Source organism: Hakea prostrata, chromosome 11, assembly GCF_041222555.1.
Source record: "Hakea prostrata isolate BN-2017 chromosome 11, UWA_Hpros_2, whole genome shotgun sequence".
In the NCBI taxonomy this organism is placed as follows: domain Eukaryota; kingdom Viridiplantae; phylum Streptophyta; class Magnoliopsida; order Proteales; family Proteaceae; genus Hakea; species Hakea prostrata.
Genome location: NC_142610.1, coordinates 4,903,990 through 4,930,185, shown reverse-complemented (window position 1 = coordinate 4,930,185; position 26,196 = coordinate 4,903,990). Strand labels below are relative to the sequence as shown.

The following is a 26,196-nucleotide window of genomic DNA, read 5'->3' as shown; positions in this document are numbered from 1 at the left end:
TCTAGGTAGCTCATCCAAGAAAGACAAATGCATTAATGTAATTAATGCACGCTCACATGGTTTCTAATCTACACGTTTATATTTCTTAATAACTAAGTCAAAGCAGTTGCATTTGCTTAGATCAACTTGTTGTCTCTCGCATTAAAATTAGTCCACGTGCTTAATTAGGTGGTTAGCCATTGGACAACTAGTCAAGAGCATCTATTTGTCATAGGTTGGTGAACCGTTCCACACAGTTTACATGTAATGTATTACCTGTTGACCATTATTTTAATTTCTAATAATATTTTTTACGATAAGGAAACATAAAAAAACTCACATAAGACAAAAAGGAACCGAGCTTAAAAGACCAAAACCAATAATAACATGTAATTAGTCGATAGAATTCAAAATTCATTTTAAATTATTTATCAGGAGACTTTTGATCCTTGACACAGAGGTCTACTTATAGGCCATAGCTTTCTACTACACATTAAGGAGGGTTAATGTAGAATTTACTATTGGAATTTTATCTCAAATTTATTTTGTTAAAACTTAGAAGTGTTCTTCTTATAATGTGTGGTGGAGAAGTGCGAAGATAACATAGATATCTATTTGACGAGAATAAGATCCTAACTTATATTAGTAAACCATTATAGAAAAACCAAACTTGAACCACGTTTTTGTATTCGAAACCAGTCTTAACAGTAGTAGATGATGGTTGTGTAGTTACAAGCTTTCAAAGAAACGTGAAAACCTAGGCAAAGGAGGTGGTTGGAGGGAGAGAAATTCGAAGTTGGCCGAACTTGAAAGAAGCAAAGTAAATAAATGGAGAGAAAAGGGGGATGGCAACCCTTTATTTCAAGTGTAAATTCTATATTGCTAAGAGTCTCGATCCTCTACCCGTCAATGTAGGGGCTTATGCTCCTCATACCTCTCCACCATACATTAAGATGGTATATGTGGGGCCCACTAGAGTCTTATTTATGATTCATTTTGTCGGAATATAGAAGTGAGTCTCATTCCTAATATGTGGTAGAAGGAATAAGAGTGTCAATCGATATGGTTTCGATAATTCAGTACGGTATCAACTTTGAATACCGAAAACAAAACCGTACCATATCGAATTTACACGGTACAGTATGGTTCGGTATTTGTAAAAATTGTTAGGTATAGCTTCAGTATTAAATCAGTGCGTAAAAATGGTTTAAACAGGGTATCTAATGCGGTACAACTTTAGTACGAAAAACCCATGCCACTTTTGTTATTAGTTCATTAAGATCTTAATGAAATTGCGATCAAACAATCGATAGAATATAATATAAACAGAGAAAACACAAGTAAATATAAAAAGAGGAATGAAGGACAAAACAAAAAAACTGAAACGGGAATTAGGGATAAGGTAAAAGTAAAGTGTTATAATTGTAAAATTACATTTATATTCCTTAATTTGATACGGTATCAATTCGGTACATACCAAAGGTATGAGTACTTAAAACCGGAACTGTATTAAAGAAATTTAGTTTTGATATGTATTCTACTAAATTTTGAAAGGTGTGGTACAATGCGGTTTTAGAGGTCGTGTTCGGTACAATTAAGCGATTTCAGGTGCAATTGATACCCTTAAGAAGGAGTACAGAACTCTACCATGTCGAATAGAAGATCCCAACTCATATTGGTTTTTCATGATTAAAATAAAAACAAATCAGGAATAAAACATTGAAGAAAAACCAAGATCGAACCACGTTTTGTATTCGAACCGGTCCGGTCCAAACCGTCGATAGTAGAGGATGGATTTGTAGTTACAACTTACAAGCTTCAGAAACACGTGAAAACCTGGGCAAAAGGGGGGCGGTTGGAGGGAGAGAAATTCGAAGTTGGCGAAAGAGGCAAAGTTAACAATTGCAGACAAAAGGGAAGGGGGGATATGCCAACCTTTTATTTCAAGTGTTTGGTGATGGGGTCATGATTCTCATGAACGTCTCTTCTTCTGTTACTCTCTTTACTTCTTCTTGAAAGCACAAAATATATACCAGCGACGTCTTCATCGCAGCTACTGCTTCAAGAGCTCGAGAGAACACAAAACTAAACAAGGTCAAACCTCACCTCCTTGAACGCTAACAAGCAACCATTCGATCTTTTTCCTTCTCTCTTCACTGAGTAGTCAGAGAGATTCAGAACAAATATTTCGCGTTTGTTACATTTTTTCCTCAATTTCTCTCAGCTTCTTGAGCAATGCGAATGACCTGATCTCTTCTTCTTCTTCTCTCTCATATCTCTTTCTCCAGAACAGAATACAGCAAATCAGAATGGAGTCGCCAGCGTCGTCTTCTGTTTCGTCTCCTGAGGTCGCACCGAAGCGATCTGGACCTCCGAAGTCTCCGCCTCATGGTGAGATTTGTAGAGCACTTCTTTGTATCTGCGCATTACTCCTGAGGATCTGTTGTCTCTGATCTGACTTTGTTTTTTTAATTTTTGCTAAAGGAATTACTGTACAGAGCGATGTCGATGTGTTTTGGCTTTCTTTCTGATTCTCTCTGTATTGCTGTGTAAATTAGAGACAACGCGATTCTATTTTAGACCGAAACCTAGAATTTTCAATTAAGTTGTTTTGGAAATTAGTCACGTGAATTTTGGGAGTACTTTGTCATATCGTACCTGCTGAATTTGGAAAATTTGTCCATGTTGAAATGCATTTAAATTAATGCTGTGGACTTGGATTATGGAGGTGGATCATTTCTGCTCTCTCAATATTGTTTAGGAGAGTAAATCATTTATGGAATTGAGGTTTGCTTGCAACTTTTTCTGAACGTATGGATTTGTTTCTCAGTGTCTTAGATCTCACGGCTTGCAGATCTCAGATCTAGATCCAGAAATTAGGCGGGAAGATGAGAGGAGGAGAGAAGCCTGAGAAGAGAGAAAAAGAAGATGCTGAGAGTATAATTTTCGTTCCCTTTCTATTACGTATGCCCCTGCTCTTCTACTAGAGCTGATGGACTGTTACAATAGAACATTACTGTACGTATAAGACTATTACAATAGATGCTAGACGGATATAATGCTCTCTAGATTATTCCTTTAAGTGTGGTAGTCGCTCAAGTACCCAGGTTGAGTTCGGTGCCTTGCTGCTCTAGCATGTGCCCCATCTTTGCCAGCTGCCCTATTTATATTACTTGAGTGAGAGGTTGTGACATTGCCTTTCCCAGGGAGAATAACCTCGTCCACGAGGTTAAAATCATGAAATTGTGCAAGAAAGGTCTCGGTGTCTTTCTAGGTTGCGTCTTCAGGTGGTAACCCCTGCTAGTGGATCAAGACTTGAGAAATTGTGAGTTTGCCTCGGTGAATCAAGAGAGTGTTGAGCAACGCAAGGGGTTGCAGAGGCATTGAAGGGTCTTCTAGAATTGTTGTCAAAGTCGTGTGTTCTTCAATACAGGGTTTCAACAAGGAGATATGGAAAACAAGATGGATGCGTGAGTTAGGCAGAAGCTGTAATTCATAAGCTACTTTGCCAATTAGATGCAGAACCAGGTAAGGCCCAAAATAGCGCTTGGATAATTTCTGATTCAAAAGGCGAGCAATAATGATCTACCAATATGGATGTAATTTAACGAAGACCTTATCCCTTGGTCTGAATTCTTTGTTGATGCGTTTTCGGTCAGCTTGGGACTTAATTCGACTTTGTGCACAACGGAGATTTTCCTTTAAGGTGTGGAGCAATTGATCTCTAGTCCACAGTGCAGCGTCAACAGCTACGTTTGGAGAGGAGCTCGGGATGTACTTGACCAATGTCGGTGGGGTTGTCCGTAGAGAGCCTGATATGGAGTGCTCCCCCATTGCTGTGGTTCTTCACTCACAAAACAACGAAGTTAATTCTTGAGACAACGATTTAGAGCTTTGGTTTGTCTATCACTCTGTGGATGGTACGTAGAGCTCATGGAAAGGGTTGTGCTCTGTAGCTTGAAGAGATCATGCCGAACATTGCTAAGAAACAGGGAGTCTCTATCACTAACAATGGAGCGGGGAATACCGTGGAGCTTAATGACATCAGTCATAAATGTTTCTGCTACTCTGAAGCTGGTTAAATTGGAAGGTAAGGCAGAGAAATGCGCATATTTTGATAATCAATCGATGACGACCATGATGGCTGTCTTCCCCATCGCCGGTGGCAGGCCCATTATAAAATTCATAGATATTTTTCCCCATACTTGCTAAGGAATTGGTAGAGGTTGAAGAAGCCCGGCTAGGGACAATTGTATTGTTTTAACCTGTTGACATATGAGACACTGTGCTACAAATTTTCTAGTGTCATTGCGCATCCCTTTCTAGTGCAGGTTCTCGGCCAAGCGTTTGTAAGTGCGGTGATATCCGGCATGACCACCATTGGTGTAGAATGGTACTTCTGGATGAGCTGAGTGCGCAAGTTAGAATCGGATGGCAACACAATTCGTTGATTGAAGTATAAGAGGCCATCGCGCCATACATAATCTATATAGAGGTCAGGAGTTTTTTGTATGCCAGTACAAGTTTTATGTGGTTCATCAAATTGATGGAGGACATCCTGTATTTGGTCAAAAAAGGCTGGTGCTACTACTCTTATGGCCATGAACTTAGGTACTCGTGATAAGGTGTTGACGGTAGAGTTCTCTTTACTTGGTTGTTAGGTTATTTTGAAGTTGTATCCCATAAGTTTGGCCATCCAAAACTTTGATTCCGATGTTTGTATTACTTGGGAGGTTAACTCTTTAAGGCTGTGGTGATCGGTCCGGATGTGGAGTTTTCTTCCCAATAGGTATTGACGCCATTGTGTAGTGCTTGAGTGATGGAGAGCATTTCTCGTACATAGGTGGATTCCGCCTGCAATCTTGCTGATAACTTCTTGCTGAAGAAGGTGATGGGTGTCCTAACTGGGTTTGTACTGCTCCAATTCTAACCTTAGATGTGTCAGTCTCCAAAATGAATGGTTGCGTAAAATTCGATAGGGCTAGGATCGGTGCTTGGACCAAACATTTTTTTAATTTGCAAAAAGCGTCATGGGCTGAATTGTACCATTTGTAAGCTCCTTTCTTGAGTAAGTCTGTTAATGGGCTTGCAATGTGGGCATAGCCTTGTATAAATTTTCTATGATAGCTTGGAAGGCCCAAGAAGGCCCACACATCACAAAGTCCTTTTGGAGTGGGCCAGCTGTTGATTGCTTCTATTTTAGTTGGATCCATCCTGAGTCCGTGGGTTGAGATTATGTGGCCCCAAATACGTTATGGACGTTTGTCCAAACGAACACTTCGAATGTTTGGGATACAACTGGTGGGCCTGTAATGTTTCCAAAACGGATTTCAAATGTAGCATGTGCTCCACCCATGTGGTACTGTAAACTAATAAATCATCAAGAAATATTAGAACATATTTTCGTAAAAAAGGCTGGAATATTTCGTTCGTCATGGCTTGTAATGTCGCCGGGGCATTAGTGAGCCCGAAGGGCATAACTAGAAACTCATAGTGCCCATTATGGGTCCTAAAGGCAGTTTTTGGGATGTTTCCACATGCACCCAAATTTGATGGTAACTGGACCGAAGATCCAATTCGGAGAAGTAACACGCCCCGTGGAGCTCATCAAATAATTTGTCTATTGTAGGAATAGGTTACCAGTTGGGTACTGTCACAGCATTTAATGCCCGGTAGTCAACACAAAATCGCCATGTCCCATCTTTCTTTTTGACCAAGAGAACCGGGGATGAATAAGGATTGGTACTTGGGAGTATGATACCCGAAGCTAGCATTTCTGTGACTTGTTTCTCAATCTCAGTTTTTTGAAAATGGGGATATCGGTATGGCCGTACATTCATTGAGCCTGTACCCGGTTGTAGGTGAATGTCGTGATCTTGTTCTCAGGGTGGGGGAAGTCCCTTGGGCTCAACAAACACTGTGGAGTGGGCCTTTAATAACCCTTGCAATTTAGGCCCATATTCTCAGTTTTTGGCCTTGTGGTTCCTCCAATTCTAATTTGAAAAATAAAGCTCCTATTTGGGCCGTCACAATTTTCTTAGCCCATGACACATGATTTGGGCTGCAGTTTTTCGGGGCTCCCCTTGTAGTCTCACTAGTTGCCCCATATGTTGGAACTCAATAGTTAGATTTGATAATCAAAGAGGATTGGCCCTAGCTGGGCCATCCATTGGACCCCTAGAACTAAGTCTGCCCCAAATATAGGAAGGACAGAAGCATCAACTTCAAATTGAATTGACTGAATCTTTAAGGGTATTTTTCTTACCAAACCTTCAGAATTTAAATGGTTGCTTCTGCTGACAATGATGGTGGTATGAGGAGCGGCTTCTGCAATGCACCCCAAACGTTGTGCTACTCGGCTTTGGATAAAGCTGTGTGTGGCCCTTCTGTCCACTAATATTTGGATGGGTTGCCCTTGAATATACCCAATGAAGCGAATTGTTGTCGGTGTTGGAATTTCGTTAAAGGAGTGGTAGGATAGTTCTTCCACTTTTTCTCCAACAGTTTCACCATTTGCATCCTTAGTTTCTGGTGGAAGATCGCCGTCATTGTCGTATTCCAACAGTAGAAGTTGTTTCACCTTGCATTTGTGCCCTGGAATGAATCGCTTATCACAATTAACGCATAACCCCCTTTCCTGCCTTTGTTGCATCTCTGCTGGAGTTAATCGCTTTATGGGGAGGGTACTGGTTGCAGGTGATGGTGGATGTAGCAGTGAGGGCGGAGGAAATGGGTAATGGCCTTAGGTAATTCCGTTTCAATTTTGGAATTTGATTCTTTGCTAATTTAGCCTCCTGTAGTTTGGCTAGATCAATTGCCTCATGCATATCTTTTGGACGAAATGCCAAAACCTCTTTTCTAATGTCAGATTGCAACCTAGACACAAAGCAACTTACCAATGCAGTTGCAGGGAGTCCAATTATGCGATTGGATAGCGACTCAAACCGACTTTGATAATCGGCCACAATAGTTATTTGCGTCAATTTTAATAGGGAGCTTGATGATCTTCATTAGCCGATGGACCAAAGTGTTTCTCTTGCGCCCGAGTGAACATCTTCCAATTGGGTAATCGTTGATCTTTGTACATCCACTGAAACCAATCGAGAGCGATATTGTCCATATGAAAAAATGAAATCAGTAGCTGTTGCTCATCTTGAATCGAGTGGTAATAAAAAAATCTCTCAGCCTTAAAAATCCATCTAGTGGGGTTGTGGCCGCTGAAGCGAGGGAAATCAAGTTGAACTCCTTTTGCTTGAATTGCTGGAGGAAAATTCAATCCAGATGATCGTGAATTTCCTGAAGTAGAGGAAGGAACTGTAATCGCCAGTGGTCATTCAGAATTAACGAGAACTCTGAGTGCGTGCGCCCCTTTCCCACTCAGCGCCATCACCTGTGCTACCAGTTGAGCCATTGTTTCTTTTTGCTGATCCATATTTCCTTTTTGTGCTTCCATTGATGCTTGCAGGGCTGTGAGAATCGCCGCATGCTCTGAAGTGATTGTGTTAAGTTGTTTTAGATTCTCATCCATCACATGCAGATGAGTTCTGTTGGCCATCCGGCAGGTCGGACCAATGTCACGGCTTGTAGATCTCAGATCTAGATCCAGAAATTAGGTGGCAAGATGAGAGGAGGAGAGAAGCCAGAGAAGAGAGAAAAAGAAGATGCTGGAGTATAATTCTCGTTCCCTTTCTATTATGTATGCCCCTGCTCTTGTACTGTAGAGCTGATAGACCGTTACAATAGACCATTACTGTACGTATAAGACTATATCAAATTTTCGATAGATGCTAGACGAATATAATGCTCTCTAGATTATTCCTTTAAGTGAGGTAGTTGCTCAAGTACCCAGGTGGAGTTCGGTGCCTTGCTGCTCTAGCATGTGCCCCATCTTTGCGAGCTGCCCTATTTATATTACTTGAGTGAGAGGTTGTGACAGATACATCTCTTCCTTCCCTGGCATTGTGCACGAGACTTTGTCTAAGAAGTGATGCTGTATGGAGTCAAGGAACGTTGTCTTTTTCAATATGAAGTATCACAAAGTATGGCTTCATTGGCGAGAAAGCTACTAGGAGATGTAAAGCCCCAATAAGATATTACTCAATGGTGTCTTTGGTATAGGTACCATGAGTTGTGAGACTGTTCTTGAAGTCAGCCTTACACTGCAACTGAAGTGGAGAATTTAGTGCTTGTTTTATTTCAGTGGCCAGAAAAATCTCCCTCAACATTAGTTCTTCTGACGTCAAGTTGCTTCCTGCCTCTGGAGAAACCCTCAAAAGTAGGTTAATTGTTCGCAGTTAGGGCTTAGGAGGATGACTAGAATTTCAGACCAAGAGATTGACTGGGCATGCAGTACATTTGGGGGAATTGAGTGTTGAATACTGTTTGCAGCTTGATGTTTGTGTCACCATTTATTGCAGGTATAGGATCAGGAGAAATTTTGGTAGATATTTCAATCTCAACCATAAATTTTAGATGATTGTTAAAAATTGGTGATAGCTTTGCTACGTTCTTTCATGAAGTTGAAACTTGAAACGCTTAGCTTTAATTTGAGGTTCTTTTTCCCCCCTTTTTTTTGTTACGTAACTTCAGTGAGTTACTCTAATCTGAAAGAAACTGAGTTGCCGAAGCTGTCTAACACTTGGTTAGTTTTGCATCAATGTGGATAGATAAATTTGAGCCATCAGAGCTGGTTTATTACCATAATTTGGAATCATTGTGACTTGCTTCAGCTTGTTCTGAAAATTTCAGAACGTTTCATATGCATCCATGTGGCCATTTAAGTAATATTAATTAACGAGCAGGTGGTTGTACTGAAGCCTCTTGGTGGCTTCGAAATGTAGTAGTCAAGGCTGGGATTGTTTTTCCTTTTCTAAAGAAGCAGATTTTTGGGTTGGAGAACATTGAGTTTGGAAACTGATATTCACAACTATGAACTTAATAATTTAAATAGTGTTCTTTCCAATGAGTTGCTGGGCCATCTTAAAGAGAATGGAAATGAGATATTATGGCAGCAAACTACATTAACCTGAAACAATTTGTTTATTATGCCCTGAAGGGCCCCAAGAGGAGGCTATGGTAGGAATACCTTTTTGGTGAATTACGAAATTGGGATGGTGAGTTTGTGTAATGTTATGAAAGTGAAAACTGTTTTCATATGGACAGTTGCTAGTCTTTAGAAAATGCTTACTTCTTCAGTATTTATTGACCTAGAAAAAGCTTATGATAGAGTCCAGACGTTAATTTGGCAAGTACTGAGAAAAAGTTGATAAAATGTAAAGTTGATATTGATGGTTACAGTGTTGAGACTGGAATTCCCGATACGTTGGCTCATCGGTCACTTTCCCTATCTTTGCCGTTGTTTACCGACTTTGAGGTCCCCCGTGCTTTTGTGTTTGTGTTGTTGTGGTGGTTTCCAAATTGTTGGGTGTTTGTTTTCTTTGGCCTTTTTGTCTGTGCGTGTGTTGTTTCTTTTCTTTTTTTTCTGTTCAATCTGTGTTTTTGGTTTCTTTGTTTTCTGTTTTGTGATCGCTATTCCATTAAACTTAAAGGAAAATTTTATAGGACCGTTGTCCGACCAGCTATGATGTCGGTCGGTGTTGGCTGTTAAAAAGAATCATATAGATAAACTCTGTGCGAATGAGAATGCTAAGATGGATGGTGGCAAAACTAGGATGGATAAGATAAGAACGTCATATTAGGTTGGTCGGGGAGTTGCTCCCATAGTGATGCTTAGAAAGTCGTTTGAGGTGGCACGGCCCGTTCAACGAGACCTATAAATGCTCCTGTTCGGAGAAGTGATATAATCCATATTGAAGGAACTAGAAGAGCTAGGGGTAGACCTAAGATAACCTTAGGAGAAGTGGTGAGAAAGGATATGTATAGCTTAGGCCTTGTATCTAGCATGGCCTTGACCAGAACTGATTGGAGGGCAAGAATCCATGTAGCCGACCCCATTTAGTTGGGAAAAGGCTTATTGTTGTTGTTGTTGTTGTTGTTGTTGTTGTTACTTCTTCAACTGACTAGGAGCTTTGGAGTCAAGTACAGTTTCAGCTGATGAAACAACATTGATGGGTCATGCATCATAATGTTCATATGTAAAGTAATGTTATACTTGACCACTTTTAATGGTTTTAATTGGCTTTGATAGTGCTATTTCTGTGTATTTGGACCTTTTTGTTTAATTGACTAAATTCTCTTGTCCTACACCTTGCCATCCATGTTTCCATTTTACCATACCTAATCCTTTTTGCTTCCACAATGTCCACTAATAGAGCTAGATGTCATGGTTTACAGAAGTCTATATTTGGCAAGCCTTTAAAAATGTTCTGTGATGCCTTATTAAACACTATAAACTTTTCTGAATTTGGGTCGGCCTTGGTGCAATGGTTGGTGGACCACAATTGTAGCCTGATGTCAAGGCATCGAAACAGCCTCTCAACACAAATTGCTGGGGTAAAGCTGTGTAGGAAAACTGCTCCCTTGGACTTTGCTTGTGTGGAAGCCTTCAGCACCGAGTTTGCCTTTTCAACTTTTCTGAATTACAACTGTTTTCTTGGGTTACTGGTCTAATAGTGTCTACTTTGAGGGAGCAAGTATTCTTGCTGTGGCAATGCTTGTTCAGTTGTTCCCATACATTTGGAAGTTTAGGAATCAGGAAACTGAGCATGTGACCCTTGCAGGAGTTGGATATCTTCTTTCATTTGAGAATTTTCATATGCTTATTTTGATGCTCGCCAGTTGCTGATGATATTAGTTGTGATTATCAGAGAAAGCGATCTTGGAGTAACCACTGTAGATGTACCACTCTAGTAATCACTCGATAAAAGCAGAAATAAACCCTATACTTCGAAATGTACTACAAACTGGATTTACATAGCTAGCAGGGTCCGTGAGCACTTGCAAGGGGGCAGGAGGTCCCAAAAAACATGATGATGGATCCAGCCCCAAATTGGGTTCTTTTTCCTAGGAAATAGGCCTAGGAGTTAGGTCTTATAGATATTGGCTCTTCATTCCACTGGTTTTTGTTTTCAGCCAACTAAATGGACCTAAAGCATGGACGCATGAGTTGAGTATGAATTTTCGTTACTAGTTTATTCTTGTGTCCTTTATTCAAGTCAATTGAACCAGTGGTTCAGTTCGGGTTCACTTTTAGGTGGTACTTGGTCTTGGTCCAATTTTAGTTGTAAGGGAAGAATAGCTTTTTAGCTTATTTGTTGATCAGCTTTAAAGGCCTCCTTCACGATTTAGAGGACATATTTTATGTTTCAATTGTCAAAGTCCAACATCAAGTTGGAGTCCTATGTCCAGCAGCTCTTCCAGTTCTGTTCTAAGGAGGAATCCCAATGTAAGGATGGGATGAATACAGTTGATTACATTTGCTACTTATCAGCTTTGCTGCTTCTCTGGGAGATATGTCTGATCTAAGTCCGAAGTTTGATTGTTAGCCTGGTGTTTAAAATCCAAGAGGCCTGGGATCCTTGGTGAGTAATGTCCAAGGTGGTATTGTAGGTTCTTGCTGTTTCAAGTCCATGATCCGGGTGTGGCTGTGTATTTAGCATATAGTTTTCATCAAGTTCAGATTCACATTTGAAGACAAGGCTCTACAGCAGGTTAGGTCAAAAGCTAGCCCTTCCTGACCCTGCCCCCTTTTTGTTTCTTGATCCCTAAAGCCCAATCTGAGCCTCCTTTCCCTTCATAACCAAGAAACCCTGAATATACATATTCCACCTTTCAAATCTGACCTAACTTCATACACTGTGTAGGGTATATGGGGATGATGCCAAAAGTTTGCAGGGGATCCAATGGATGGTTTGATGCAGATCTGGTTTCTCAATTTTGGGCTCTTGAAAATTCTATCTCCAGGAACAATCTGATATTTTCCCCTTTTTTGATGGATGTGTCAGTGGGGATTTCGGTGGAGCCATGGAGGAAATGGTGTGGTGGATTTATGACATTAATCCTAGGACAAGCTAATGGCTAGTTTGGTGGTGAAGAAGGATCTGCGGGTCTATTCTTGAATGGGGCTTGGTGGAGGGTTCTTGGAAACCAAGAGACAGCAATGAGGGCAAGGAAAGTGGTAAGGATGAACGGATCTGCTGGCATACCTCATTGATCTGATTTTTTGCACGGCTGCTTGTCGAATGATGAAGACAGAACTGATCTATTTACGCCCCTAAAGTTGTACCTAGGGCCAATTACGAAATTGCTAGTATTCAGTCGAAATGATACAGAATAAGCCATTGGATTCCTTTTTCTCATAATTGCTCTAACAATTACTCTTGATTGTCTTCTTTGTTCCTTTGCTGTCTATCTGTTATCTGTGAATACACCCATGACCTATGGCAATGGTAGCACTATGAAAAACATGAAGAAATGGAGCATGCACATAAAACATACTTGTATAGATTATCCTCACTATCTTTAATTAGTTTCTTACCAATTTTTTTTGTCAGATTACAAGGAGAGGCCTACCTATATTAGATTCCTTGTGTCAAATCCAGCTGCTGGTTCTGTCATTGGAAAGGGTGGTTCCACTATTACCGATTTTCAGTCACAGTCTGGAGCTCGAATCCAATTGTCACGCAATAATGAGTTTTTTCCAGGAACATCTGATAGGATAATCATGGTATCTGGAACAATTGATGAAATTCTGAAGGCAATGGAACTAATTGTTGCTAAGTTGCTGAGTGAGGTAATCCTTGTGGTGCAGTTTTTATTTTATTCCTTTGATAGTGCTTTCCTGTATTGCGTGATTGGAGTTTGACTTTATTCTTTGCAGTTTCATGCTGAAGATGGTGATGATGTTGATCCTAGACTGAAAGTAAGGCTTATAGTTCCCAATAGCTCTTGTGGTGGAATAATCGGGAAGGGTGGAGCAACCATCAAGTACAAAATTGTTTATCCTCTCTGTAGAAATTATTAGTGGTACTTGCATTTCAAGGTTATAAAAGTTTACTGTTTATGTTATTGGCAATTTCAATTTTGTTCACGCTGATTAAGGATTCAATGTGCTTGCTTTCAAAGCATAGTAGTTCTTTGATTCCTTAATCCGTGCTAAAGTTACTCAAGAATTCAATCTAACATGGATAATGAGACAGATATTGAAAGGGATGTTATGTGTAGAATAGATATGTATAGATGAAGTTTGGAGGTACTTCAATAGTGTTTTAAGGTTGAAGCATTAATAGTTACAAGTTGTTTAGTGGGGGTATAACATTAAATTTGCTTTACTGTTGCTCAAAATTTGGGTCATGGCTGAGATCATTTATAAACTGTGAATGATGGGTACAGACATCCAAACCCGTGGAACAGCGCTTTGCTCCCAAGCATTTAATTCAAAATTTGAGCTCAGTTGTAATAAACAGGGACAATTACGTAGTTTTATTTATTCTGTTAGTAATAAAGCAAGCTCATTTAGAGATGCTATTTAAGTTATAAGAAATGCATCCTGAGTAGACAAGTGCCCCTGCAAGGCCAAACCTGTTTCCTAGTTTAAGTGCAAGTTAGGACATCTAGCTGTGATTAGGACAATCAATCCTCATTGTAATTGACAGGGCTTCGTGCCTACATGACTCCCATAGAGGTAGGGGACAAGCTCATATACCCATGCTTTAGGTCCATTAAGTTGGCTGATCGCAATTTGCAAGGGAAACCCATCCAATGAAGGCCCAACGCCTATATGACCCAACTGGTGGCCTATTCTGGGAAAAAGAACCAATTTGGTGCTGGTTCTGCATCAGATCCCTAAACTCTTTCGTAATTTCTACTGGACTTCATCTGAGCTTGGAGCCTTGGCTATTTTCATCTTGCTTAGTGCTTCGTTTACTTCATAACCCCTTATATTACATATGTACCGCCAACAGGTGTCAAGATGCAAGTTTCCTTCTTGACACTTGTTGGAGTTATATTTATAAAATGTATCAGTAAGATATACCAACAAATGCACTAGTGAGAGATGAGCTCTACTTGAGTGCTACGCAATAAATGCATAGTACCGTGCAGCCTACGGTCCAGATCCAAACTTGTGGTTGAGACGAAATCTCAACCACTCGCTTCGCAGCTAAACCTTCCCCAAAAAAATCACTTATGTGAAATGAGGCAAAATGAGTGGTCGAGATTTTGTCTCGACCACATGTTTCAATCTGGACCATAGGCTGCATGGTGCTGCAGCGCTGAAGCAATTCGCGTAAGAGATGGGTTACAGGGTGCAAATTCGATGGAAAAGTGGAAGCTAAAGGCTGGGATTGACATGGCTTTTTGACATGAGAAAGTTCATCAAACCTCAAAACTGATGAGATATGGCTTGGTTAATAAAGAATGGATAACTTAAGAGTGATAAGAAAGCGAGGAAGAAGTATCTACAAAAAAAGTAATAAGTGCAAATCAATAATTTTTTGGGAAAATAAATCTTTGTTAATGATTATGTTGAGAGAAAGAGGAAAAAGAAAAGGCAACCACTTCGAACTCAATCTGAATGATAGAATACTAGGGCCAACCATACTATGTGATGGCTTTCAGGTGATGAAACAAGACCCTGAGCAGGTAGGAAAATGGCTTGATTTTGAATTGAATTTACTAAAATTAAGATTATGGATCAAGTAAGAGTCAAACACATTAAAGAAATCTTGGTACTCAAAAGGTTCAGATTAGTAGCAGGTCAGGAACTCTCAAAGAATGACTTGGAACAAGTGAAGTATCTATGGAGGATTAAACAGAAGGCTTAACAAGATGTGGCACTTCTCAGGTCAATAAAGCTGGTCATCTGCATAGAATAGCAAATGTTTTAATTGATTAGAGCTCCTATGGGAAAATTTTGATTAGACCTCATAAATACACCACAGATTTATAATTTCAGCAAATAAGGGGAAAAAAATCAACGACAAGAATAGTAAAGAGAAGATGATAATCCAAAAAACAAGCACATAACTTCAGTCACAACCTAGACCACTTTATGACTGCAGGGCAACTAATTTTACCTTATCTCAACTCCATAAGTCCTTGTCTTGTTTACTACCCCATAGTATGGTAGAATTTAGAGTCCAGCATATCTTAACTGTAATCTAATAAGTGAGATGTCATTGGAGTGATTATGAGTGAAATATATGCTATGTCCTCTTGAACATAGACAAGTTGCTACTAAATTTGATTTGAACCCATTATAATGGAAATAATTCTATATAGCTTATTAAATCTCATATTTTTCCTGCAGATCGTTTATTGAAGATTCCCAGGCTGGTATCAAGATATCCCCTCAGGATAATAATTTTGTTGGATTGAATGATAGACTAGTGACACTCACTGGGTCTCAGGAGGAACAGATGCAGGCAGTCTTTCTGATTTTGACAAAGCTAGCTGAAGATACTCATTACTCGCAGTCAATTAGTGCTCCATTTACATATGCTGGTGTGATTTATGAAACTAATTCACATATTCCTGTGCTTTTCCTTCTTCAGTTGATTGCCTTTGATTGTTTGAACATTTACAATTTGAAAATATTGTAATTAATTCTAGTCATTGTTGAAACAACCAACTTATTTATGGATTTTAATCAATTCATGTTCCCTTTTTTGTGTCTTACTGTTCTTTTTTTGGCTAAGTAAACATGTTGCATTATAGAGGAAACTATAAATAAGGCATCTCCTAGAGCCCCCAAATATCATGGAGTGCAGAACCTAACCAAGGAAGTCTTTCCCTCATAGCCAACATCTGACATAGGGAAACAGGCCCAATCACAAATCTGTAGAAAACATATGCCTCTGCATCCTTCTGTATTAGGTCCTCAAGCTCTCCAGGGAACTCCATAGGGTCCCACTGCACTTTGGTGTACCCCAGATGTACCCGTCATGTGATATACTGGGTGGTTTTTTTTCTCAACACATATGTCTAAACCCCTTCTCATGTATATGAGCTGCCTCCTGCAGAATTCTTCCTTTTGTGGCTTGAATCTTCCACGCAAGGTTTAAAGTATCCCACGATACCATATGATACTAGCCGATACTAGCCGATACGTATCTATATTCGATACGATACATCTTGATACATCTCTATATTAAATTACACTAAAATACATTAGCCAGAGCGATACAATACTTGATACAGGGCGATACGTCTCTTAAAATCACTTGACCGATACGATACTCGATACTGATACTTTAAACCTTGCTTCCACGGTCCTTCGACTGTCCCACTAAGTATACCAATTTCTAGTTTGGAGTCCAATCTAATGGGGACCTCCAAAAGCCTTTTCGAGTGCAAATTTGTAGACCTTGAAGGATGGCATGCATTTCCTTTGCCAGAACTGAAAGCATCTACCCCTTCATGTGAATGCTAAATAGGTAGTCCAACAGGGGATCTTATTGCTCTCCCAAAGGTTGCTACCAAATTTACTAGAACCCCATAACAGTACAACTCAATCGTCTGGAGGTGGCCTAAACCAGGAGCAAACTCCTGGCACCTAGTGCCTCCAGTCTGTTTGCATCTCCACTTCTCAGCTACATAAGTAGCCCAGGCTGTTTGCTCACAAGCAATGTATACTGCATCATGCTTTGCCTTATCTACAGTTTCTGTCAGTATCCTCTCTTTAGATCTGGTCTTGTTTCTAATATTCTGTTGTGTCTTACTTAATATGTTATATCTCATGAAATTAACCCTTCCTGTAGCCCATTATGCAAAATCAGCCATGCAGTTTTTTGGTTGTGTATTGATACTTGGAGGAAGAGTTCATCAAAGGCACCGACCGAGCCTGTAATTCCTTTTGTTGCATGAAACCTTGTGCATGAACATTTCTTTAATGTAGTTGCCTGAACCTATGATTTGTGAATTGTCCTTCATCATTAAGAGAAAGACTTAACCCAAATGGACAAATAGTTATGCTAACTGATATCTTCAGGGATTAAATTGACTTATAAAGTTATACTATACAGTGTCAGTATTATGGTCAAACTAGGTTTTGGTGTGTGGATTTGGGTCAGCATATGTAGGAGATTGATGGTGTACCAACCTAAGGCCCCTAGAATTCAAGGAAATCAGAGACTACTCTGATCAAGAGCTCCATATGAAATCTGCTTGTGTGTTTTGTCTGCTGTTTTCTTTCAGAATTTAGCCTGTTTCTAGTAAAATAATTATGATAATTAGGAAATTAGGGAACCTTGGATTTTCCATGGCTCTCTGTTATAATCTGCACTTGTCCTGAAAAGTTTAATGGTGGTAAAGGATGATCTTGGAAAATTGAAGTCAAAGTGCCTCCTTATAATGTTCCTCCTTCACCATTGAAGTTAGAGGAAGGAAATTTATGACCTTTATGCACCACAGTTGTCAAGGTGGCAAGGCAATGCAAGTTGATAAAGAGATGACTAAGTGCTTAGCTGACAAGGTGTTTTCTGGGCAACCAAGGCACCTCACTGGTTCCTTATGATTAATTATTGTAGAAAATTCCCCTCTTCTCTATCATTATTTACTGTGCTATAATATGTATCCTTTTCTCATAAATAAAATTAACACTAAGCCATATCTAGTCAACAGATATCAGCATTCAGACATATCAAGTCATCAGCATAAATTCATAAAATAGATTGCATATATCTGATTTATATTGAATGAGTTATTTTTCCATTAGACCTTTTTTTATGTGCAAAAATGCAGTTAAAAATCACCTGTATATATATATATATATATATATATATATATATATATATATATATATATATATATATATATATATATATATATGGATTATATATATATATTACAAATGTATATGTATTGGAACAAATGATATTTTACTACACTTTTGGTTTTTGGCAATGTTATGCAATATTAAGATTTATGGAACTTTAGATTTGAGAAAAACTCTACCTTTAATAACCTGAAAATTTCAGTTTTTGTTGCGGAACATAGGAGGTTGATTTTCTTTTATCCAGTTGGAATTTTATTTTTATTTTTATTTTTGTGTGGATCCCAACCGGGTTTTTTTCCTTCTTTTTTCCCTTTCTTATTTTTGAATAATGTCTTAAATGAATGAAATAATAATGAGAATATTAACTTAAATGATATTTGGCATAAACAAGGGCAAGGGATTCAATACTAATAAAGATAGAGTCGCCTAAGACCCCAGAAATCCCCTTGGATACCTAGTGTATGCCCTTACAACTCTATTAAGCACCTTTTCTATATTTATCTTCAGCATGGAAGAGGAAAGGTGAGGACATGTATTTTCTTATTTATAAAAACCAGCCGTCATTATAGGAATTCTAAAATTTCAGCATATGTGTCCTCCATACTTAAAAAATAAAATAAAAATGTTTGTCTGTGAATTCATCACATTCTTAGTGTTCCTTCTCAGTTGTGATTTCAATCACTTCACTTTTGAGCAGCGAAGTTTGAGGTCTATTCTTTTGAGACCTTGAGACAATATCTCATGTGATACCAAAGAAATACAACATCTTGGCCGACTTGAGATCTCAGCTTAATTAAGTGTTTATAAATACCTCATGTCGATATGAGTCGAAATATCTCGATCTCAACTCAATCACAACTTATCTCATCAATGCTCCTTCCCCTTTTGTTGGCTTTGGTGCTTTGGCCTGAATTTTTGCTGGAAACTTGGTCGAATCTTTACTTAGGCTGCATCAACAAGCTATTTACGTCATCTACAACTAAGATCTAATTTTGAAGTCAATCTTGAAGCAAGGATAGTGTTCTTCCCAAACTTCTTTTTCTTCTTCTTGTTTTTTTTTTTTTTTCAAAAACTATGTTCTACATGGGTGGAGATGGTGCTGGTGTTGGTGTTGGTGGAGCAAAAGTTGGAGGAGTTGCTTAAACATTGATTTTACTCTTGTACTCTCATGGTGTAACTTATAAGTAGACTACCGTTATAATGTGAAATTGTGAACAATTGGACATGTTTAATGTATTGATTGACTTTAAACCTTTGTATTTTCACTTATATCAAGTAGTAGTTGTGTTGATGCTTTATAAGTTTGCATGTTCATCCTTCAACATATTGATGTTAAAGTTAGGGTTGAGTTGGAACTCATATGTACACTTGTATTTCTTACAAATCTAAGGGCACCATTATATTTATTAGGCCTAAAATAGGCTAAATACCAAGTTTCAGCCTAAACTGATCCCAAATACCCTTCGAGATGAGTCCTCAAGTTGGGTCAAGTTGATCGTCGATCTTACTAGATCCTGACCGAGATATCAATTTTTTGAAGGGACCAAGATCCCAAACCATGTTCGGCAGTGTTGATGAATTTGAGTAGCACACTGCAATGTCTCATTTGAGGACCTCTACCCATATGGGGTTTTCTCAGCTTCCAACAGCTCTTGCAAAGGAGGTTGGTGGAATTTCTGGGTTTTGCAAAGTTGTCAGCAGTTGTGGTACGGAGTTGTGCTACAGAAGGAGTAGGGTGATGTGGTCATGATTTTCAAACTAACGACTAGTTGTACCCAAAGATAACTGTATACATGTTGAGTTTTGATTTGGAAGTGAAAACTATACACTGAACATAAAGCCTAAACGATTACCCAAAAGAAGATGCAAATCCAAATTACCTACTCACTTTGACTACTATAATTCATGTCATAGAACTCCACTACAGAAAGGGTCGTACCATGATTCTTTTTAATACTACAACCCTTTTCTCATTGTTTCCTGTACAATTTCAAAGATGTGTTGGTTAACTTAGCTCTTTCCATTTTGCATGTAGAATAATTATTGGAGAATTATCATTCTATGCCAGCATAAAGGTAATTGATTTTCAATTTTTAGAGTTTCATGGTGTTACTGTATTGACACATAAGTCTAAAGGCCTGATTGAAGTGATTGATTTCAGGGAAACTATTGCCTAAAATGTTTCATGCTCCCCATGTATTGTATTATTGTTCAATGAATTGGAAGATGATTTTGAAAGTTACTCATCAGTTTGTTTTGTTTCCTTATATTGACTATTGAATACTTCTTGTGGAGAGAAAATGAGTCGTGGTTTTTCTATTTAGTTGCTGAAGTTATGCATGTAGCAAGTGTCGGACTGAAAATTAATGTTTTGCAGTTCTTTCCTTTTCCTATTTGAACCTCTAGGTGTCAACTTCTCCGGTCTTCATGGCATGCCATATGCTTATGTGCTTCCTTCTGTTGGAACAGTAGCATACAATACTATAAACTATGGACTAAATGGCGGTGGCAGAAAATTTCAAAACGATAAGGTCCAGTCAATTTTTATTTATATTAATTTGGTTTGGCTCCTGCTTAACTATGCTTCTTCTTGTTACTAGAGATCCCTGGTTAAGTTGTATTTTCATGTTGCATATCATGACAGATGCTTTGTTACGTTAGATTGCTTTGGTCTATGATTTTTATTCGTCTGAGTTGCTTCTAATTCATACTCATTAATTTGAATTTTCAGTGACTAGCTTCAATAATGGCATTACTAAGATAGTAATGTAAAGCTAAGATCAAAGATGACTTAGCTCCATTTAACCACGAAATCACCGAACTAAAACTAGGGACAGAAATGAGCAATTAAGTGTTTGAGATAAACTAGCCAGCTGACTGGCTCTAAACTTGGATCAAATGTAATCTTACAGAGATGAGACTATGCCGCAAATTAGAGATGATTTTGATGGCTGAATCTTCAGTTGTGCAGGTGGACTGAAAATAAAAGTAAATAAAATCAGATGACTCTTCAATCTTCTATCTGCAGATGCAAGTTGATCCACCAAATCTTCTAATATCGTTCTCACCTAGACCCATAGAAAGTGCTGCGACACTGTTCACATGAACTGTGTGTTGGCTTCTTTTTGGACCTTCTAGTACACCTGCCGATCTGGTTTGAAATGGTCCAGTTGGTCCAACTGAGGCTGGTTCAATTCTGCTCAGATTTTACATCAGATAGTGAGGATGATATTCCAGATGCTGATGCTAAATCAGCCTATTTTTTAAGTTGTTTTAGTCCTAGCTTTAGTCCTTTTCTCCCCCTTTTTCCTTTATATAGTCTACAAGGTAACAACTCAAATTCCTGTAGTTGTTAAATGTTCAAAGAAAATTTATTGGCTGAAAGTGAACAATGCTTGTTTGCCAAGACAATATGAAAAATGATAAAAATAGAGATGAGATTGGAAGGAGTAGTTGTATTTTGAGACCTCTCATCAGTTAACTGCAAAGTTTTACAGAATAGTGTCATTCTGATCTTCAATGATGTCAAACACATCCTTTTTAATCCCCAGGGTTGCTCTGCTGGCAAGTTCAACTCTCCTTGGGATCAACTGTTAAATATTAAATAAATAAAGTATGTATAAACAACACCTTCTATATTGAGCTCTATCCCTGTTCCAGCACAAATATTTATTGTTGGAATGAAATTTAACTTTCATGAACCCAAGGATGATCTTTTCTCTTTGTCAACATCCCAAGGTTCCAATTAATATTGCTGATAGCATTAGTGTGGATCTCACTGGATCTCACTCTGTTTGTAGCTCCTTGATGCTTCAGAATGTCTCGCTCTTACATAAATTGAGTTCATCATAGGCTGTTCTCAATCCTGTAACAAGACCTCAGTGGGTACATCATCTGGTTGTTGATTACTTACTCAACCCATTTCTAGGGCATCTTCTTTTGCACTTGAAACTGCACTGGTTTTCTAATATCCTGGGTTGGCTGCTTTAAAATGAAGTGGCTAATTGGTCGACGATGCACAATGGCATATTAAATATTCCAGATTAAACCCTCATCTAGAGTGTCCAAAGACAAATTGTACTTCATAGCTTTTCAGACCCCAAATTTTGGAGATCTGGATCCATAATGAGCATGATCATTTCAGGTCAGCATCACTTCTATTTTGCTGAGTTTTTTTTTCATGAAAAATGATTTAACATTGTTTGAGTTAGCTGAACAAACATGATACTTAGATCGGTTTCTGACAGAGGTTGTGACTGTGTACTTATTAATGCCTTGTGCATGGCAAGTCTAGACAATGGCTGGGCTGTACTACCTTAGTGTGCTGTAATTTGTTTTTTTTTTTTTTTTTCTTTTCCCGGGGGAGAGGGGGGAGGGGGGAGAGAGGTGGTTGGGGTAAAGCTCCAAACTTTTGCCATATTTGTTTTAATTTTACCAGGTATATAAAGATTTCTCTCTTATACTTGGAAATATAAGAAGGTCCTCTTCTTGTTGTTATTGATGGTGATGGACATTCTACCAATAATGGCAGTTTACTCCCCCTTTTCTCATCTTATTTTCCCACTTACTCTAGTTTTCCTCTCATTTCCCTTTATTTTCTTTCTGGGGACCTTGGAACAATATGATGACCGTTGCTTAGATATTCAAGAACTGCCTTGTTGCTAGGCTATTCCTTTTACAACGATGGCCTTGAGTCAAAAACTGGTTTATAACTTGGGCCTAAATCTTGGCATGCAGTGAGTTGATTTCACACATAGGTTTCCTTTTACCCACCAGGGAAAAAAAAAAGAAAAAGAAAAAAGACTAGGTTTTCCTGAAATCATCATTTTCCCTCTTGGTTGAAGTTTGTTAGTATTTTTTAATGCAAACTTTTGTCTCTGTACTAGAACTGGCAAAACATTGGAGTTACCACGTTTCAGGAACTATGTTATTTCAGAAACTTTAAATTTTGAATCTTAAGGTGTTTATGTCTCAAATTTTCAGTTTTTGTATTTTGACGTTGTTATTGAGTAATGGATGTCCTTTTGCTGGATTTCAGGATGATCGTGGCAGTTCTGTGACAATTGGTGTAGCAGATGAGTATATTGGAGTTGTTCTTGGTCGTGGTGGAAGGAACATAATGGAGATTAGTCAGGCATGCATGAGTACATTGGTCTTCACTAGCATACATTGCTTTCTGTGAGTAATAACTGAGGTACTTTATCTGCAGGTTAGCGGAGCCAGGATTAAAATATCAGATCGGGGAGATTTCATGTCCGGCACATCGGACAGGTAAATAAACGTCTCCTTGATCTGCCTTGTCTGGTTTTCTAGCAGCTTTCTAGGATGTCTGTCTAACAAATGTTCTCCTTTCGGCAGGAAAGTGACAATCACAGGGTCACAGGGATCCATCCGTGCAGCCGAAGCTATGATTTTGCAGAAGGTTGGTGCTGCCACGGAGAGGTGATGGATGGGTTGGGTGCATATTTCATAGCTTGATAGTCAAATTTTTAATTTTTTTTGATGGTCATTTTCCTTCATTATTATTTGGCATTCATATGTGGGGAGGAGCTTGCCATTCTACATCTGAATCTGTGACTACTCAAGGAAGGTATAAAAAAAAGAGAGGTTCAGATGAAGGAAGAAAAGAGGGACTAGGGGGTTTCAAAATTTACCATGCTGTGATCAGTTCTTTGGGGCATTTGCTCTGGTGGATATGGATAGATATACCTTGTGAAATGGAAGATAAAATGCTATTAGTTTCTATTGAGATAACTAGTTAATAGAAGCTCTGTAATTACTTTTCTTGATAAAATGTAACTGTTGTTAGCATGATGTTCCCTTGTTTTGTGTGGAAATTTTGAATTTCAAAAGTCTTCTAGTAGGGGGCAAAGTCTTTCCCTATTTATGTATGACAAGTTGGCTGATTCGAATTAGAATTGATTGATCTAATCTCATATTGGGACGTTGCTCTTTTACCAAGTGAGTAATCCTTTGAAAATTCATCTACGATTCTTTTACAAAGAAAAATAATCATTTGTGATTTTATCCTTGTAATCCTATCGCTCTTTTTAATTTTGCATGGAATGTAACTTTCCTGTGATTTTAGAAACATTTTCTTCGGTTTGTGTTTAGGTAAACCAAGATCATGGATCACTCATATCTGTCACTGTTGTTTTGATGAACAATTTAACTCACGAGAGTTCTCTAATTTGGAATAATTTCTTCCAAATCTTTTACTTCCATTCATCCTTTTGTGAAATTGACATATGAATCCTTGTGCAACACACATGGGTTGTGATCAAGTGGTAAACAAAACTCTAATTCCGAAGAAAGAAGTCATTTTGATGGTGTGAAAAATTAGTAGCAAATTCTTTATCGAAATTGGTCTTGTTGGTTGAGCTTCTTCCAATTCTTAGCTTTTATAATTATGTATGGCATATGTCATTGCTTGTATGAGCTCTCGTTCTCAATGATATTTTTTCTTAAAAAAAAAAAAGTAAAGAAGAGTCATTTGTATTCATCGTTTTAGATAATTTTCTTTTATTTTGGTAGGCTTTTATTTTTATTTGAATTCTCAAATATTTATTTTTAGGATCTTGCTTCAGTCCCGTGCATTATTGTTTTACAACCGTTATGGTGTTATAAAAACCCATTTATGCGGTGATCATTCAACAGTTTAGGACGGTAAAGTGAAGCAACACGGAGTTGTTTTAGTGGTAAAATCAATCTCTCAGTGAAGATGTTGTAAGTTCTACTCTTGTCAAGGTGTATGTAATATCCGCCCTCTGTATTAATATAAAAATTCTTTTCTACCAGAAGGAAAAAAATTCATAATTTTTATCTTTTATTATTTAATTAAAATACCATTATGGGTTCCATATTTTCATGTCAATTGGCGGCTGGACGATTTGGAATAAAGAACCAAGAAAAGAAGCACATTTGAACATGTGTCCTTACGTGTCTAAACAAAAAGTTTCCCAATGACCTTTCTTTCCCGTTAATTTTGGGCCCAAGTTGACGTGTGACTTTTAAATGTAAAGACTTAAGATTCCCAAGAAAAAAAAAAGGGAAAAAAGACTTTTAAAAATAAAGAATACCATGTGAATTTAAAATGGAATCATTAGTGAATATTTAAAATTTCTTTCATGGTCATTTGCTTTTGACCTAAGTGGTCATTCCCACATCACTCTTCCACTTGGCACAATGAGATTTACTGAATTCACATGTAATCTCTATAAAATTAATATTAATCAACAGTTTAATATTTACTTAAGCATAAATAATATTTGAATTTCATCGACATCATAGAATTTTTCATTTTTAAATGAGAAATATTTCAATCACACCACATGAATATTCCAAAATCATGCCAAAGTAGAATTAAAAATTAAAAATTAGCGTTGGTGCGTATTAATCATCTCACTGTAAATAGTTATCAAAACTAAGAAGATATGGTTGGAGTCAAGAGTTAAAAGTATCGGCTAATATCATTTCATATTAATTGTTACGTATCAATCGTATATCCACGGTATAAAGTGTCGGTGATACAAGATGATATATCACCCACTGGGGAGTGACACAACCAAGGAAGGAAATTTCGCTACAGAGCGAAACAATTATAGAAACGAAATCGAAATTGCAACATGTCGCCGGAAAATCGCCGATTTTCCGGCGAAACAGCAGTAGTCGCCGGAAAATCGCCGATTTTCCGGCAAAATCTCCCAAGTTGGACGGAAAATCCATTTTTTCCAGTTTAGTTCTCTCTCGTTTTTCATTCCATATAGAAATAGTAGAACCCTACACTAAGAACCTTTTTCGACCTTCATCTCTACCCAGAAAATGGCTCCATCGAAAGCCTGCAACCTCTTTGAAAAGCCCTTATTTTCCACCAAACTTCCATCTGCATCGTCTTCTTCTACTTCGATCTCTTCCATTCCTTCTCGGAAACCATTCAGAGCTCCGTTGCTGTGAAAGCGAGGCAGATCGTTGCTGTCGCTCCATCTCATGGCCTCATCTTCTCCGACTCCGGATGCACCACCCATGATCGGTGCCCCGCGAAATCAAACCGAAATATACAAAATCTCGGCGAACTTTCGCCGAGTTTGGGTGCCGATGAAACCCCGAGATCCGGCGAAGTTCCGTTCCTTGGACACAACTCCCCCACCGACACGACACATACCTCACGATGTATCTCGAAAAGTCGACTATATATCGCGAAAAGTCAATTTTTCAGCGATATATCGCCAAATTCACCATATTTAATAGAATTTCATTTAGTTTTTCCTTGATTTTTCATTCCATTTTTACCCCCTGTTTGTTGGCAATAGAATGTGAAGCATGAATCATACTTAACATAATTGTATAATGAATTATAGACTATAATACTTCTCTTCACTAGCTCCCACTGTGTTTATTAACTTCAAATAAGCTATACAACAAAATTCAAGCCTAAACGACTCCAAATACCTTTCGAAATCAGGGGTTGAATTTTCATAGATACCCTTGCCAAAAGTCGTTGACATATCCCAGTGTAGGTGGTATCGCCAGCCACCGATACGGCA

General features: G+C 38.3%; 1 protein-coding gene across 3 annotated transcripts; it reads left to right on the top strand.

Moving 5' to 3' along the window:
• The first annotated feature begins 1,808 nt into the window (after window positions 1-1,808).
• LOC148999695 (protein BTR1-like) lies at window positions 1,809-24,215 on the top strand. 3 transcript variants are annotated; one of them, XM_089139352.1, is made up of 9 exons: window positions 1,809-2,073; window positions 2,268-2,370; window positions 12,432-12,670; window positions 12,758-12,864; window positions 15,188-15,381; window positions 20,123-20,184; window positions 22,692-22,787; window positions 22,863-22,924; window positions 23,012-24,215. In XM_089139352.1, the coding sequence occupies exons 2-9, from the start codon at window positions 2,289-2,291 to the stop codon at window positions 23,097-23,099; spliced, it is 930 nt and encodes a 309-aa protein (XP_088995478.1). In that variant the 5' UTR covers window positions 1,809-2,073; window positions 2,268-2,288; the 3' UTR covers window positions 23,100-24,215. The 3 variants fall into 3 exon arrangements, with proteins under 3 accessions (XP_088995478.1, XP_088995477.1, XP_088995476.1); XM_089139351.1 differs by having other exon boundaries at window positions 2,273-2,370; window positions 20,060-20,184; window positions 23,012-24,203; XM_089139350.1 differs by having other exon boundaries at window positions 20,060-20,184; window positions 23,012-24,202.
• Window positions 24,216-26,196: the final 1,981 nt, after the last annotated feature.

Excerpts from the sequence above, each read along its gene's own strand:
- LOC148999695 (XM_089139351.1), top strand. The coding sequence starts at position 2,289 with ATGGAGTCGCCAGCGTCGTCTTCTGTTTCGTCTCCTGAGGTCGCACCG. Across the intron at positions 12,865-15,187 it reads AAGGGTGGAGCAACCATCAA|ATCGTTTATTGAAGATTCCC; the intron begins GTACAAAATTGT and ends TTTTTCCTGCAG. Across the intron at positions 22,788-22,862 it reads ACATAATGGAGATTAGTCAG|GTTAGCGGAGCCAGGATTAA; the intron begins GCATGCATGAGT and ends CTTTATCTGCAG.